At 46.4% G+C, this 16,882-nt stretch overlaps 1 protein-coding gene across 7 annotated transcripts in view; it reads right to left on the bottom strand.

Moving 5' to 3' along the window:
- Window positions 1-1,492: 1,492 nt before the first annotated feature.
- Window positions 1,493-16,882, bottom strand: part of Erg (ETS transcription factor ERG) — a 223,881-nt gene continuing 208,491 nt past the window's right edge. For 5 of the 7 annotated variants that reach the window (XM_052158552.1, XM_052158553.1, XM_052158554.1 and 2 more), the window contains 4 exons: window positions 11,047-11,115; window positions 10,370-10,426; window positions 9,800-9,847; window positions 1,493-2,760 (listed from right to left, as the gene is read on the bottom strand). In XM_052158552.1, the coding sequence (XP_052014512.1) occupies window positions 2,240-2,760; window positions 9,800-9,847; window positions 10,370-10,426; window positions 11,047-11,115 (695 nt within the window). In that variant the 3' untranslated portion in view covers window positions 1,493-2,239. The remainder of the gene's footprint in view (window positions 2,761-9,799; window positions 9,848-10,369; window positions 10,427-11,046; window positions 11,116-16,882) is intronic. The other 2 variants (XM_052158550.1, XM_052158555.1) reach the window with 1 other exon arrangement.

Genomic DNA, 16,882 nt, shown 5'->3' with positions numbered 1-16,882 from the left:
ACATGTATGTGTGTATTTCTGTATATGAGTGCATGCATGCTTATGTATGTACGCACATAGGGTTCAGAGTTTAAATAACTTTGGGTGTCAGTCTCCAAGTACCTTCCACAGCTTTTTGAGACAGGATCTCCCATTGGCTGGAACCTCACAGAGCAGGTTAGGCTGGTAGGCCAGTGAGTTCCAGGGATCCACATTATCTGCCATCTTGACTTAGATGGGGTTACAAGGGTGGGCTACCACCCCTGGCTTTTACAAAGTGTCTAGGATCAGTCTCAGGTCTTCATGCGTGCAATCAGTAGTCACTGAGCCACCTCCTGGGCCCTCCCCTTGATGCTTTGAAACAGGAAACTACAGCTCTCCAGTACTGATGACAAAATTAGTTTAACAATGGCTTGTTCATCACTCAACAAGAATCTCATGATCATGACAATGAGCCTGGTGACCAGCGGCCAGTGCAGAATGGAATTCCTCGGTGACAGCCTTAGCTGTGGAGGCCTCTTCATCTGCTCCGAGCAATCATGGAGGCCCTTAGGTGAAACCTGTGTTCTTTCTATATTGGGTGAAAACGAGAGAGAGAGCTTGTGGGAGTCAGGCGAGCTTGCCTAACGCCCCACCTGTTCACATTGTTGGACAAACCAAGACCGTAACACAAACCCCTAAGAGCCAGCAAAGTTTCTGAGAGGCAGCTGCCCATCAGCAAAGAAGTACAAATGGAGACCACCGCCATTCTGGTTCGCCATGAGAGGCCAAGCTCATTTTATTAACATACATTCTGCATTCTAAGAACTAGTAACTTCATATTGTAAACATTAAGCATTACAGAGCTAAAATTCAAGGCCACATCTTATGTTTGATTGTCTCTTTTCTGTGTGTGTGTGTGTGTTTGTGTGTGTGTGTGTGGTGTGTCTTTGGCTGGCCGAGGTCAACTCGTAGTGTATAAATGCATAAGTTATATAATTATTATATAAAAAGAATAAGAACCATTGACTTGTAGACTTCGTTCTGACGAACGCACAGCGTTCGCGACTCATTAAGGAAAACTGGAGCCCACCTTCCCACAATGCCTGTGTGGTCTCTGATCATGGTCGCTACCAAGGTCACCTCTCATCTGCCCCCATGAAGGACAAAGCCGCCACCGAATGCTGAGGTTCGGATATTCTTTTTAAATATCAGACAGTTCCAGTTATGATTTCCTTTTCACAGAGACGTTTTTGGTTCTGAATACTATTGCTCCCCGTCCTCCACAAATCTGTGTTCTATTAACACTGACAGCATCAAGCATCTCTCTCCACACTCTTTGGTCCCAAGATGTTCTAAATTCAGCTATGGTGGCTTGAGCAGCTGCCTTCTATTCCTTTCCTCGTCCTCCTCCTCTACTTCCTCTTCCTTTCTCCTCTACTTCCTCCTACTCCTCTTCCTCTTCTCTTCCTCCTTTTCCTCCTCTCCCTCCTCCTCTCCCTCCCCTTCCTCCTCCCCCTCCTCCTCCTCTACTCCCCCCCAACCCCTCCTCCTCTACCTCTTCCTCCACTTCAGTCTCTCTTCTATAATCACATACTCACAACAACCTGCACATCCCCCACCCACCACATGGCTCACATTTCCTATAATACTGAAAAGGAGATGAGACCCTGGGTCATCTTCACAGTTTGACAGAGCTGGCAGCTCTCTATCAAATGGAACGAATCTGATTTCAATGAAAACAGCAAATGCCAGCCAAGAAAGTCCACAGCCAATATGGTCTGTGGAGGGGCCGCCATCTTTTTTTTTTTTTGTCTTCTTTGGTTTTGATATGTTTTCTATTTTTTAAACACAGGTAGTTTCCCTTCAAATGACATCATACATGGTGTGTTAGGCCAACACTGTTACTGTTCTATTGTTTTCACTGAATCTTGGTAGGTACAAGCAAGGTCCCACACTCTACAGTTTGTATACTACTTAAGGCCACTTCCTTGGGCAGTTGTTCTTACTGGTCATGCTTTTCTACATACAACATCTTTGACAAGGGTGGACCACAGGTTATATGTCCATGTACAGTATATTTTGAGCATCTTCTATTTCTGTAGTAATACTTGGGTGGCGCCCACCCTCCCCTTGGAGTCTTTGGTTTCTTTGCTGGATTCCTTCCCCAGCTCTGGCCAACCGCTTCCATTCCTCACGAGGCACTTTTGATTTGTGTTCTCTGAGTTTGTGGCGACTGCTAGGCGATTGAACGCTGTTGGGAAAGGCCTCCATCTGGTCCCTAGTAGTAGGTACCCAGGTGAGAGGGCATATGGCTGGCTGGGAGCCTAGTGTTCGGGTAGATGCCCCCAGTGGGTGAATTCCAGTATGGGTTTGGGGTAGCAAAGAAGCTGGAAGATGTGACTGGGAGGGCTGGAGGGTGAGGAGCCACAAAGTTCATCTTCTGGGGGTGGGCGTGGTAGGAGCCCATGTATGGCAGGTCAGAGGGATACTTGTACAGGGACGACTCGGGAGGGTGGGGCTGCAAGGCCTGGGCGATCCCATGGAAGTCAAACTTGTAGGCATAGCGCTTCCCGTGCACCTTGGTCATGATATTTTTGTCGTAGTAGTAGCGCAGGGCGCGGCTGAGTTTATCGTAGTTCATGTTGGGCTTGCTCTTCCTCTCTCCCCAGCGCCGAGCCACCTCGTCAGGGTCTGTCATCTTGAACTCGCCATTGGTGCCCTCCCAGGTGATGCAGTTGGAGTTGGAGCTGTCAGACAGGAGTTCTAGCAGGAACTGCCACAGCTGGATCTGGCCACTACCTAAAGATCAGGAGGGACACAAAGCCAGTGAGAACCGAGGTCAGGAGGGTCACTCCTCAATGGCAGACCTCCTGACCAGGTCTGGTCCCCAACCCCAGGCCGGTATCTCTGCTTCTGAGCTATTGCTGCTTTTGACTCTTGGCTCCTCGTTTATCTAAAGAGCAAACCTTGGCTGGCCAGGAAATGCTCCACACCCAGATATTCCAGGCCACACTGATGAAGGAGACTACAGGACACACTGATTCTGAATGCTGCTTGTGCCCCATAGATGCTCAGGAACCACACTGGCACATAATGGCTTCAAGATGGCTGGGAGGTGGCTCAGCATCCCTTCTACCCAATGCTGCTTCCTCCTGAGACTAGACCTTAAGGAGCCATCACGTGGGTGTCATCTCTGCCTCCACTTCTAGGACACTTGGCTTTGTTTGGCAGTCCCTGATGGCTCTCACACTGGCCTCACAGCCCCAAGTTCTCCATGCGCGCATGCCTGGTCGCCCCGTTTTCAGAGGAATGAATGAGCTACTTTTTCCCATTTTGTGAGGCAGAAAGCGCCATTCTGTGGATGGCAATAATGGCCTGCCACCATTTATATTGGCTGGGTAAAGTGAAATAACAAAAGTCAGATTTAGGAAACGAACACCTACGAGTTCATGGAAAAGCAAATACAGAGTGGAAGTAAACACTGTTATTTCTAACATAAGATCTGGCGGGTGCTCAGACGGCAATTCTGTTAAAACTTTTCCTAGGACACAATTAACCCACTCCAAATGAGGAAGTTTGGAAAAAAGAACTGGCTCTGTTTCAAACTAAGATCACCCATTCCCAGTCCTGGGCCCAATGTACCATGACAGAAACCCAAGTGTCACGGTGCTTCTAAAAGACAACAGGCTACGGGTGGAACTCTCTGGAATCAGAGACCCTGGCTCAGTCAGAATGATCTGTGTGTGTGTGTGTGTGTGTGTGTGTGTGTATGCATGTTTGTGTCTGTGTACATGTGTGTTCTTATTCATGTGTGTAGATGTCTGTGGGTATGAATATATGTGCTTGTGCATGTGTATACATGTTCTTGTATGAGTGTATGTGTGTGTGTATGCATGTAAAGGTAAGAAAGACATTTAGTTATGATGCCCTACCTTGTTTTTGAAGACAGGCTCTCTTGATTGTTTGGGGTTTACCGTTAGCCTAGGCTGCCTGACCACTGAGCACTGAGACCCACCTGCCTGCATAGCCACACCGCTGGGGCTGACACCGTTCACAAACACACTAACGTTGTTGTATTTGTTCTTTTGTTTGTTTTCTTCTCTTTGACACAGGTTTTGGAGATCGAACTCAGTTCCTAGTGTCTGCAACACAAGCACCTGACTGACTGAACCATGTCTCTGATCCTCACGTCTTCTCAGTCAGAGAGGAGTCTAAGCACTAAGTCGTTCTAGCCACCATGCTACACAGCTCTGAGGGATCTTGGGTTTGTATGGGGAAGAGGCAGGCTCTGCACCAGGCCTCTCCTGCGCTGCTCTGCTTTGTCCCCTGGATTCCCACTTCTCCAGAGAGCAAACCCTGGGTGGACAAGCTCATATCCACACCCAGATACTACAGGCCAGATGGGCAGAGGGAACTATAGGACACTCCAGTTCTGTCTGTTTGTGCCCTGAGGGATAGTTATGTTGGGTACTATGAGAAACAAAGTTATACGACATGTATTTTAGTTTTAAAGTAAGTGGGAGGCAGATCTCTCTTCCAAGACTCCAGGGAAGCACACTGCCTTGGGCTCATTACCAGAAAGATTATCTTTTATGTTATGATAAGTACTATGATACATATGATCAATGATCAGATTAACTTTGACTGTCACTTATTCAGGGAATTGACGGAATGTAAAACTCAGTTATGAATTCATTTTCTCTGAATCCTCCCTTCCCACCAGGCCCCCCTCTGTACACTGCCCAGTCCTTGTTTCTATGGGGTCTACATGGAAATGTATGTCTGTGGATCCGCCCATGTAACAGGACCGTGAGAAAGGTCAGCCTCTTTGATGAAGTTATGGAAAGGGTTGTTTTCAGTCAAGCGACACATTTGTGATGTATTAACAGCTTGTAGCTTGCTGGAATGGCAGCCTGCGCTGTTGCACAGCTACGCATACAAACCACTCTCAATTGAGGGCTGTTGCCTCCAACGTCTCATTAATATGCATTGGGAAATATAAAGGACGGAACGAGAGAGCCATATGGTTTTGGTATATATATTGTAACCAAAGGATTAAAACTTGAGAAAAGGATTCCACAGATGACCTGGGAATAGGAGAAGCTGTGAGTTTTGGATGTAACAGTCTTAACATATGCCTCACTCCAAACATGGACAGTTGCTGGAAAATAAATATTTAGTGTCAACTTCCTCCCACAGCGAGAGAGCCACCCTACAGGTTTCGTACAAATACGCAGAACAAATAGCACTTGGTATCAGTTCAAACATTGGCATCGGCCTTGGGAATCTGTCCTACAGCCACTTCCCTTATGAGCGTGTGGAGGAGGGGAAGAGAGTCTCCTGTCTCCCTTGCTTCTGAAGAGCCAGAAAACACACAATCCCTGCGTGCATGGCCGGGAGCTCAACGCTTGGAGGAGAGATGAGCTCACTCACGCTGCCCCAGGCTGTTTGACTTTACTTATTAGCTCGGAAGACACAGGGCCCAGAGCTGAGCACAAGCCTGCCAAGCCTCCCCAGAAGACCTCTAGAAGCAAAATCCACTGGCCTCCAAACACGAAAATGAAAGAAGCTGTGAAACATTGAAGCTAGCTGTAAAACCCAACAAATGCTTAGGTAAACACTATAAACAGCAGCAGCCGGCCAATCTCTAAATCGTTCAGGGCACACATGTCCTCCCTGAGCATGAGTTCTCAAGGGGAGTGAGGGTAGGGGTACTGAGGAATCATCACCAGGCAAGTTAAATGAGCTACTGTTTGCTAGCAATTCAAAGGCAGTCTGTTAAATTGCCACGGCCGCCTGGACTGTAACATTCGCAGTGTGATGGAGTGCACTGGGAATACAGAGTAGAATCCTGACACAAAGTAGACTGAAGGTTTCGGGGGGCTGAGGGGGGGGGGTCACTCGCCAGCCAAACCAGTAAGAAAAGACAAGACTGTGGCTGGGAGACAGCTCAGGGCTTTACGCTCTTGCCATGCAAGTGTGAGGCCTGGAGATCAGATGTGCAGAAGCCCAAGGCCCAGGGGCTTGTCTGTGATTCTTCTCTCACTGACAGGCAGGACGTAGCCAAAACCAGTTGACTATCCAGGACCATCACACTGGCCAGGTAGACGCTTGGCTTGGGCTTGTTCTTGGGGCCCAGACATTCATCCAGAAGGAGATAAGCCTCACTGGGGCTAGGCACTACTGTGAATACTCACATGTGACTGTGTGTTTAATCCCCGCAAAATCATGTTTAACTCACTGGAGTGCTTAAGACACAGGAGTGCAGGATCAGATGGACCTTTATAAAGCCAAGGTCCACAGAGGTCAAACTTCAGGCTGGTACTCTTTTGTCTGACAGAGCAGTACTCAAGCCACGTGCCTGCACATGCCTCTGCAGCCTGCTGGTCCTCCCTAGGCTGTCCTCTCTTGGGCTTACAAATTGTTGGGCATTTGCCTGAATATAACAGGTTTTCATGTCCTGACAACTGGCAAATCTCTGAAATGGCTCTATCCCTTCGTAAGGAGCTGGATGCATCTTACAGATTGCCTGGCCACCGGATGAACTCAAGAAAAGCTGTTCCACGGGAAGGAACCTGGAGTCCATCCCAGGAGCTCAGCGATCAGCAGTGCTGATGGAGTGCAGAGGAGCTAGCGGCCCCTCACTGATTCATGAGGTAGGGATTCCAGGACACACCTTTCTCAGCAGGAGAGAGACGTGTTCAAAGCACACATCAGATGCATACTTGGAGTGGAGATGCTGGGATGTCCACATACTGACATCAGCTCGTGCATGCATATGCATGCCAGGTGTTGATAAGTGACTCTGTAGTTAAAGGAATTGCCTGGTCCTCCCTCAGTCATGTTGAGACAGCTCACAGCCACCTATAATGCCAGTCGCAGACCCGACACCCTCTTCTGACTTTTAAGGGTGCCTACATAAACATGGTGCCCAAGAACTTGCGTGGCACATATACTTACAGGGTTTCTTTAAATCATATAGTATAATAAAAGTCTTTCCATTAAAAAATGAACGAAAAGATTTTGAAGAAGTTTCCACAAGATGCTCAGAAAAAAAGATAGTATGTTCTCTTTCTACTATTTTATACAACACACACACACACACACACACACACAAGTTCATCTACAGTACATTCCAATTCTGCAGCGTCTTTACTTGGTTTTAGTTTGGGAGAAATATCTAAACCTGAGAGCAGAATATGGAAGTTCCACACTATTACTGTGTCAGGACCTATGTAGCCATTTATGATTTTTAATGCTTATTTTATGAAACTAGAGGCTCCAGTATTTGGTGAACAAGAGTCTACAATTAATGAATTGTTCATCCATCTACAAATATGTAGAGCTAGCCCCTTTTATTCTCTTCCAGTGAGTTCTAGTTTGCCCAAAGCAGCTTGATTTCCTTCCTTCTCTCTCTCTCCTTGCTCTTAAGCCTTATCCTCTTCCTCTTCTTTTCCTCTTCTTCCTCCCAGCATTAACAGCTGTAAAACTAAATACAAGTACACAAGTACCCACAGCTCATGTTTTTCAAGGCTTCCTTCCTCCTTTCAAACTCATCTTCCAGAAGTGTAGAAAAAGAAAACAAAATCAGACTTCAGAGGACTCAGGTCCCACATTGAGCCTCCTTTCTGTTTCAGTGTGATACCTGTGTTTCAGGGGAAGTTCCTTGACACCTCAGGGCCCCTGCTGACTCCTCTTCTAGAGGACAGAAATAACAATGTTCCGGGCCACGCAAAGCCTGGCGGGAACCTCAGGCAGAAACATGCCCTGAGTGAGCGCTGCACGGAGTGGAGGCTCCCGCGTGCTATTTCAGCATAGGCTGGCGTTCCCAGAGCCTGGAGCCTCCAGGTGTGTCTGGTGCTGCCAGGCCAGCCTTTCCAAAGCCTGGTTATCACCACTACCAAAAGCAGCCACACAAAATCTTTGTGTGTGCACACACACATGTGCACCTGTGGAAATGGGAGAAATAACATCAGGTGGCCATCTTGCCTTGCGCCTTGCCTGAGGCATCTGTTCTTCACAGCTGTGTATGCCAAGCTGTCTCAGAGAGCTCCTGGGGATTCTCCCAGCTCTGCCTCCCTTCTTGCAACAGGAAGACTAGAAATACACATTCATTCTACATATCTGACTTTGATATGTTGCTGGGGATTCAAACACAGTCCTTGAGACCATACAGTGTCTGCTCACAGGACGGTCTCCACCACCTCGTAGCCATGATGGGCATCAGAACTGCAACCTTACATTTACTGTAAGGTTGGACAGCTGAGCACAAGTCCGGCTGCTTGGAAGTCCTGGCCACCGAGTGATTCCACGGGCTGTGGTGCACTGTGTCTGCTGTGCCCTTCTCTCCACTAGGTGACAGTGCCTGCGGGGAACTGTATCTTGTCACCTCAGAGATGCACTGACAAGCAAGCAAGGAGCTAAAATGTGTGTGCACTGGGCTAAAATGATGGAGGAAAACAGCCTCCTCGTCTGCAGGGCTGCTCAGAACATGTTTACTGAATTAATCAGCAATAATCATAATTTCATGGCAGGCTCGGTTGTGCAACGATGAAAGTATTTCACGTTCTCACAGTGTGGATTTTCTCGTGGGGATGCACACGGTGAGAGCATCTGACTTTTTCTGTTTTCCAAGCCCTGGTTGGCTTGGGGTTTGTGAAACAGAAATTCCAGCCTGTTCTTACACTGTCACTGTGACATCTTGGCATCAAATTTACAGCTGAGAATATGAAGCAGATGCCACGGCACCCTGGGACTGCTGCCTTCCCAGCCCAGCTGGTTCTGATCTGAATACTAACAAATAGAACAAGCTAGCTGACACCCACCGACCTGTGAGGGCAGGTGAAGAAGGGTCTCCAGGTATCAATGAAGAGGCTGTTTTCTCTCTGCATCTGAGTCAGAAACACATCCTCATGGAGGACCACAACTGGACTCGGATGGACATTATATTATCTCTTTTAAAAGACCGGTTATTGAATCTCCTTGATAATAGGTTGGATCTTGTCCACTAAAATTCATACATTGAAAGCTGAATCCCTGGTAGCTCCTAGTAATCCTTGTTTTAGAGACAAGTATTTCAGAGGTGATCAAAACAGACTAGGCCCACTAGAGAGGCCTATATCCAGTGTGACTGGAAAAGTCTGAAATGTATGAACCTGATCTTCAAAACCTAGATTTTGAAAAGCCAAGCACCATAGCATGCCATGAGGCAGAGATAGGTAGGTCCCCCTGGGTTCACTGGACAGCTGGCCTAGACCGCTTGCAGAATTCCAGGCACTAGAGAGCCTGTCTTTAAAAACAAAAGGGTGGACAGTGTGGTATTGTGGATGGACTGTGGGTGGATTGATACTCTAGTTTCCACATACATGAGCAAACACACACACACATACACACACACACACACGTCTGAACACAGAAGTCTGGATACAGAAACATAGAGAGTAAAGAAGCACAGGTTTCTGCCCATCCAGAAGCCAGGGAGAAAAGACCCAGGGTTTCTTCAGACCCTTTCCTCACAACTCAGAAGCCTCCCCCTGCTGGCCTGGACTTCCAGCCTCCAGAGCTAGCTGATACACAGAGTTACTAAGTTACTAAGCCGAACTCAGGCTGTTACTTTGTTGCACTGAAACATAAATTCAATTAAGTTATAATCATACTTGCTAAACTAAAATCTTAATTATAATCTGAGCCATTCTTTCTATGGAGGCAAATAAAATAGTCCAGTGAGAGCTGAAAGCCAAGTTTCTCAGTTGGAGAAGTTTATCATCAGTACAAGTTTCTAAAACTGTTCCAGATTCAAAAGTAACCGTAGAGCAGCAGGTCACAAGGGACAACTCACCTGGATTAGCAAGGCGGCTACTGGTGGGTCCCAGGATCTGGTAAGGATCTAGGGTAGAAAAAGATGAGTCAGGCTGCTGGACATCCCCCAAGTTCCTGCCTTTACCTCCCACATAAGGTAAGATATCACCCAGGACTTCAGGAGAGTTTCTTACTGGAAGCATCATAACTGGTAGAAAAACTTGAGGTCTGATATTCCCACCACCAACCACAGTCCATGTAACCCTGGATCTACCTGGGGCAGAGTTGGACCTAGGGCCAGGATGTTCAAGGTCAGTTTCCCACTGCCTTTCTACCTTAGACTTGACAGGCTTTAGGACGCACACCATGGATAGTCAAAGTAACAGAATTTATGCACAGCCTTCATGCAAAGACAGTGGTTTGCCCACACTCAACTTACAGATTTTAAAGAAGTTTTAGTAAAATCCTTTCAACTGAGCAGCTACTGGTCTAGACCTCACTTTACATACATGACAGTGATGAAGTTTATTTTAAAGGGGACACAGTTTAGAAACTCTTGTCTGAGCCTGTAACCTTTTTCAGGGTTCCCAAGATGGTTTCTGAAACATACCTAACTGAGGACGCTGGTCTTCAGTTTTGGGCACTGTGGAGGGAGACGGCTGAGCAGCTGAAAAATCCAAGAATAATAATTAAAAAAAAAAGACAATTAGCAACAATTCAGATCAGACCACACGTCTTCAATGTCATTCACCTTACAGTCAATTAATCGTCCAGATAGCAACCTTATTCTACAATATGAAGCATTTGTGGTAAGAAGAAACTGCCCCTTCTCACGAAATCAAATATAAACATTCTAAAATGTTTCCAATGATTTAAATAACCTAATGTAACTATTACTTCTAAACATAATAAAAAGAAACTTGAGCTAGCTTACAAAGGAGAACGAAATGGGCTACGGGTGTACAGCAAAGTGCCAGGGAAGATGTAAAGCCAGGCGGAGGAGCCAGGGCAAAGGAAATCCGCAGTTAGCTCATCAGTATGTAAACATCTCCTGGAACTGCCCTTGCCCACAATGAGAATTACACTTACGTTCATTTCCTTATAAAAATAAGTTGCATCTCAAACAAAAAGACTCGTCAAGCTTAAAGATTACATGTGTTTTATCATGAATGGAAGGAACCCTCGATGTGTTGGAAAGACCACAGATCAACACCCTGATTATATTTTATCCTGGCTGTGGTCACCCTGCCTTGGGACATGCAGATCAAGGCTGGACTGAGCCTGTACCTTTGGACTGAGGGGTGGGGTGGCTGTGGCCGGTCCAGGCTGATCTCCTGGGAGGCTCATAAGGTAAATCTGTAAAAAACAGATACATGGACTAAAAACCAATTATACTTTCTACAACAGATTTGTTTCTTAGAATAAATACTGAGTAAAAATTCAAAAGCGATTAAAAAAAATCAACTTGGGTTTTACCTATAAATTACACTTTGCATGTTTCAAACACTTGTATATTTTATTTTCTAAAATTCTCTCCTCCATTTAGCTGAAGACTCTCATTGGTAGATTCTTCTAGACCTTGCTTGCTGACTGTGTGTGTGTGTGTGTGTGTGTTGGATGTGTTTTATACATATATTACAGATATGTACTTATGCGAGCATGTAGAGGCTAGAGAGGCCAACCGTGGACATTGTCCTTAACTGCCATCTATTCACTTTGCTCTATGAAGCTGCTTTTGTCACTGGGGCTTTGGGGTTCATCTGGGACTCACTGATTCAACTCAGCTAACAAGGCACAGATCACCTAGTGTAGACATGAAAACTTGGATCAATCAGGTCTCCATGTCTGCATGGCAAGCACTTCACTAGCTGAGCCCTCTCTCCAGCCTCTCCTGATGACTCTCCTAAAGCCTTTTCCTGTGACAAGAAATCAAGATCCCAGGACAGCTTCTCTTTCACAGCTTGACTCGCCATAGGACCTACTGGAGTCTACACTTCATCATCTGTGGAGCCCGTCCGAGCCAGAGCCCATAACGGGCATGAAGACACGGATTCTTGCCTGGGATCACCCCAAACCCACCTGTCATTACACTCATGCCCGTTTTCTGCACTCCTCTTAAGAGATGAGGATTACTTTCTTATCCTCCAGTAAGCTGCTTCCCTGGACTTCCCTTCATTTCCCCTTGATAATCTTATCCATTTATTTTGTTGGTCTTAATTGGCCTAGTTGTTTTTCTAGGCAAAAGGCCCCTCTTTCTCATTTTCTAAGAAGATTTAGTATCTCGCTAAGATGAATTGCATTAAAAAATCAAGACTAAAATGATTGTCCTACAACACATTAGCAGCAACCCTGAGTGTAAGTGCATGCCAATTGGTTCTAAAGTATTTTTGGGGGGAGTGGTTCTTTGTGTAGCCCTGGAGGCCCTGGAACTCACTCTGTAGACCAGGCTGGCCTTGAACTCAGAAATCTACCTACCTTTGCCTCCCAAGCGCTGGGATTACAGGTGTGTGTGTGTGCCACCACCACCCAGCTTTTTTTAAAGATTTATTTATTTATTTATTTATTTATTTATTTATTTATTATTTATTATTTATTTATATGAATACACCAGACACATTAGATCACTGTGTCATGACCTCCATCATACACCATGTTTGCAGATTTAGTGGCTACAGCTCTGAGCTCTCAGTGTAGCTTTTGTCACCAAGAACTGAGCATTTACACCACTTCAATTTTCTTTCATAAATGTATCCCAGAAGCTTTGTTTTATCACTCTTATTAACCATGGATATGTGAATGCTCCTGCTACATGCAATTCTATAACACAGCCGTTCTAAAACTGGGATTCAGGTGTGGTGGCTCATGCCTGTGATTCCGCCACTTGGGAAGCAGAGGCAGGAGAATCACTCTTCAGTCTTCTTCAGTTACTCTTCAGAGTATCTGAGGTTAGCCTGGATTGCATGAGACACTGTCTCAAAGAGATCTGGGCATACTGGCACTTAGGAAGCTGAGGCAGGAGGATTGCTCTAAGTTCAAGATCAGTCTGGGCTGCAGAGTCAGACCCTTTGTCCTAACAAAAGCAAAATGTTAAAGACTTCCTTGGTTGATGGGTCTCAGTGCAATATCTCAAATGCCATTCTAGCAGCCCTGAAAGCAGCAGCCCTGAACTCCAGGAGGCTTGCTCTTGCTGACACCAGGGGACGACCATGGACCTCTCTCACTTGGAAGACAGAGTGGTACAATTATTTTGGGCCTCTCTTCAAGAAAATCATTTAACCTCATTTTAAATGGGCAATCTGATGAATCAGCCTTCAAAGGACCCCACTATGTTGCGTATAGTATGCGCCCCCTTCCAATGTTCCCATCCCAAAGAGAACAGCACGAAATCCAATGCAGAAAGGCCTAATTCAATCAGCCTGTTTGGCTAGAAGCATCGCAACTCGTGTGGTCTGTGAAATTCTACCCTCCCAGGCTTTAGAGAGTTAGTCAGTTTTCCTTTTTAAAACTCTGCCTTTGCTCTCGCCTCTCAGGGGCATGTTTGCATTCTGGGATCGTCGGCTTTTCTAGGACTGGGACAGCATGTGGGAATAAAATCTGTAGCTGCAATCAATTTACAACTAAATTTTGTCTTACATCTCTGGGAACATTTTGAAACAGATTGTCAACCTGCTGCAATTTTCTTTCTAAAAACTGGAGGTTGGGAAGCCATCAGTGAGACAGCTCAGTGGGCAAAGGGGCTTGCTTCCAAGTCTTAGGACCTGAGTTTGATTCCCGGAACCTGTATGGTAGGAGAAGGGTCAACTCTGATAAGCCTTCCTCTGACCTCCACCACTTGTGTGCTGTGGGCACACACACCCCCAAATACATAAAATGTAATAATATCTATTTTTCAGAAAGTAGTTAGCCAGAGTGTCATTACAGAAATCGTTTTAGGAAAAGCAACCAGCAACTGAGGTTCCCCAGCTGGTTCAGAGGTAGACAGACACACCAGCCAAGGCCCAATGACCAGATGAAAGCAGGGCTATCACAGGAATGTGCCCCAGGTCACGGCTTCTTAAAGCGTGTTGCGTGGGTCATCCACCAAAGACACGTGTGAGAGTTGTGAATGCAGACTCTTAGCCTGGACTTACTAAAGCCAGAGTTTTGACAAGGTTCCAGGCCTCTCACACATAAACTATCATCAGAAAAAGCCATCTCAGGAAGATTCCCACTACTCTTATAAGAATTCTCAAAGCTACTGACTTCAGGAGTGCTAGTCAGACTAGGAAGACATACCTACAAATCTATAACTGTTTAGTACAGAAGGTTCTAAAGGGACCTACAGGGCCTGAGGTGGAAGAATGTGGACAGAAGGACCAGAGAGCTACGAGTTTGTCAGCGTGGCAGGAGAGAACACTATGTATCATGCTAGAACTAATGTTTGGAAGCCCTTTATTCACAAATCCTTGGAAAGAGGAATACCCACGTTCCACCTTCCCTTGGAAATCACAGCCACCAGACTGGGTCTAATCCTCAGCCAAGTATCTGGGATGTTTGCCTGGACAGTGATCAGCATGTTCACAAACACGCTGCCTCGGTAGATAGGCCGGTCTTGTTTGCTTTTGTGAGAGTCTATGCCAATATTTCCTTATCAGCTACCGGTCACACGCTGTGGTACTAGAGCCCCCTCCCGTGGGAGGTGACCTTGGGAAATGCTGACCTTGGACATTTCTGGGGATGCGGGACAATCGGGCTGGTGGCAGAGCCAGCACTCCATACATACATCTACCACTGCCTGCTTAGATGATCACTACCCATGAACCTTTGCTTCTCATCCTGATAGAAGGGCATAGGATTTTTTAATAAATTACGTATTTTACATTTAATTTTTGTGAGCAACTCAATGCTCCTCTTCATTCCTTTTCAAGCTATCTTTGTCACACACTCCAGCAAGGGAAGGCCGCCTTCTAGCCTGCTAGTATAGCTTTTGAAAATGATTGCAAAAACACGAGCCTAAACACTAAAGCAGTCCCACAGGCAGCTTGGGGTGCTACAGAAGTACACTATATGCCACGATCCATATGTGAACAACATGGAGGTACAAATGCAGCGCTCATCTGGTGTAGGCAACCACACACAGTGGCTTTGTGTGCTTTCTGGGAGCTGGTATTAGTTTCTGATTCTGTATGACACCATTCTACCGCATTCTTCCTAAGACACCAGAGAATCATCCAGACCCGGCCCCCCTCCCCAGTGAGGGGTTAAGTTCTACTAAATGCCATTCTCCTTTGGCTCAGGTCACTGGTGGGCTTTCTGGCTCCAGTGGCTGCCAGAGTCACTTGCATTTTAAAGGATCAGGATTTTGCTCTTGAAGCACCCTCATTCTGCGGGACCTACAGGATGTCTACAAGGTGTCTCTGGTGATCCCTTGCGGAAGGAAGGGAGTGGGAAGGAATGGACGGGTCCCCTTTCATGCACTTGAAGCTAATCAAAGAGATAAAGTAGGAAGGCAGTTACTGTGTAGAGCCAGTCTATAAAGCTCTGGGAAACAGAGAAATTTTTAGACTCAGCCTTAGAGCAACTAAACTTCATTCTCCATTCAAATCTTCCTAAATTTCTTTTTTAACTTTGTATCACACACACGGAGAGCGTGTCGGTAGATGATGGTTGTGGGATTTTAACTATGCTTGTAGATGTCTGGAGACAAGCACAAAATAAGCCAACCGCTGAGGTCTGAGGCTTACACAGTACCTGACTGAGGTGTGCAGCAGCTATGGGCTCACGTGACTTAAGTCATGTTCAGTAGCACCACCTTTCAGGGTTCCACAGAGGAATGCCCCCCTCCACAAAGGCACTAGCTTCAAGCATGAACTCTGTGTGTAACAGTTACATGCTCTAATTACTTCTAGTAACATTCTTACCATGTATTGATCAATAATCTATAGGCCCTATTGATCTACATGGTGATCATGGATGAGGGGTGGAATGGCCTGCATGTTGTCTCCCATGTGTTAGACTAGATTTCCCATGATCACTTCCTAAGAGGATAGCCTGGGTAACACATCGTAAGGTCATATGCTGCCTTATAAGGTAACGTGGCTAGAGCCTGTCTCTGATCTTGACACTTTAACCTGAGGCCTCAAGGGTCTATGCCTTTAAAAGAAGCCAACTCCAGAGAATAGTTTGTACAAAGGATCTGGGGGGAAGGGTTTGGGGGTGACAGAGCCTGAGAAATGCAGACAGCAACCTGAAAGAATGACTACCAAACCACAGAACACAAGGGTGTGATATACCAGCGTCCTAGCAGAGGGACACTCTAGATGTTTACTCAGCAAAGGTGAGAAGAAGCCATAATCTCACTCTAGAATCATGGGAAGCAAAGTAACAAGTGTGGGAAGGGATGGACCAGACAGGAAGGCAGGAGGGGGAACAGAGTCCATGGGTCATGACCTGCAAGGCCACGGGGCTGGACAGCCTTGCCTAACTCTGAGCTGATGTTAAAAGGACAGACACACGGCCTTTGGATAAATAATCCCTTGCAGAGGTGGGTCAAAAGGGAAATTGGTGTGGTATCTCAGAAGTAGGTGACAGGAGGCAGAAGGACAGGAGACCAGGGAGGAGGAAGCATCTGGCAGCGAGATTCTGAGGGCAGCAAGTGTGGGCGGAAGTAACCCACAGAAAGGATGAGAAGACCGTCTTTAATCTCAGGAAACAAGGAAGTTTTGTGGCATTTTCTTGCAGGGAATCTGTGGCGAGACAGCTGCAGTATAGGAAAGATTGGTAGGGAGTCTACATGAACTAATTACCTAGGAGCCTGGCTTGCTCCAGGGTCAGCTCTGGGTGCTTACTGGCCTCTGTGCACAGTGCTAAGTTAGAGAGATGGGGCACATAAGGACCCATAAGGAACACGGGCACTGGCCTCTGTCACTGGACTAAGAAGCCTCCTTGCCTGCTCTGCAGAGGATCCATCTCTCTGTGCTTTGCTGAGTCTTTCCTCACCTCTGACAAAAGTCTCTCTGTCCAATGATTCTTTGCTGTGTCTGCCGCTGCCTATAGCACTCCCTGCCTTTTAATTTCTTAATTGGTGAAGAAAACCAACCGAGACAGTAACAGCACCACCCTGTGAGCGCTACAGACAGGGCCC

This window comes from Apodemus sylvaticus, chromosome 15 (assembly GCF_947179515.1).
Source record: "Apodemus sylvaticus chromosome 15, mApoSyl1.1, whole genome shotgun sequence".
Taxonomy (NCBI): Eukaryota; Metazoa; Chordata; class Mammalia; order Rodentia; family Muridae; genus Apodemus; species Apodemus sylvaticus.
Note: the sequence above shows the minus strand (reverse complement) of the source record. Positions and strands in the feature narration are given on the sequence as shown.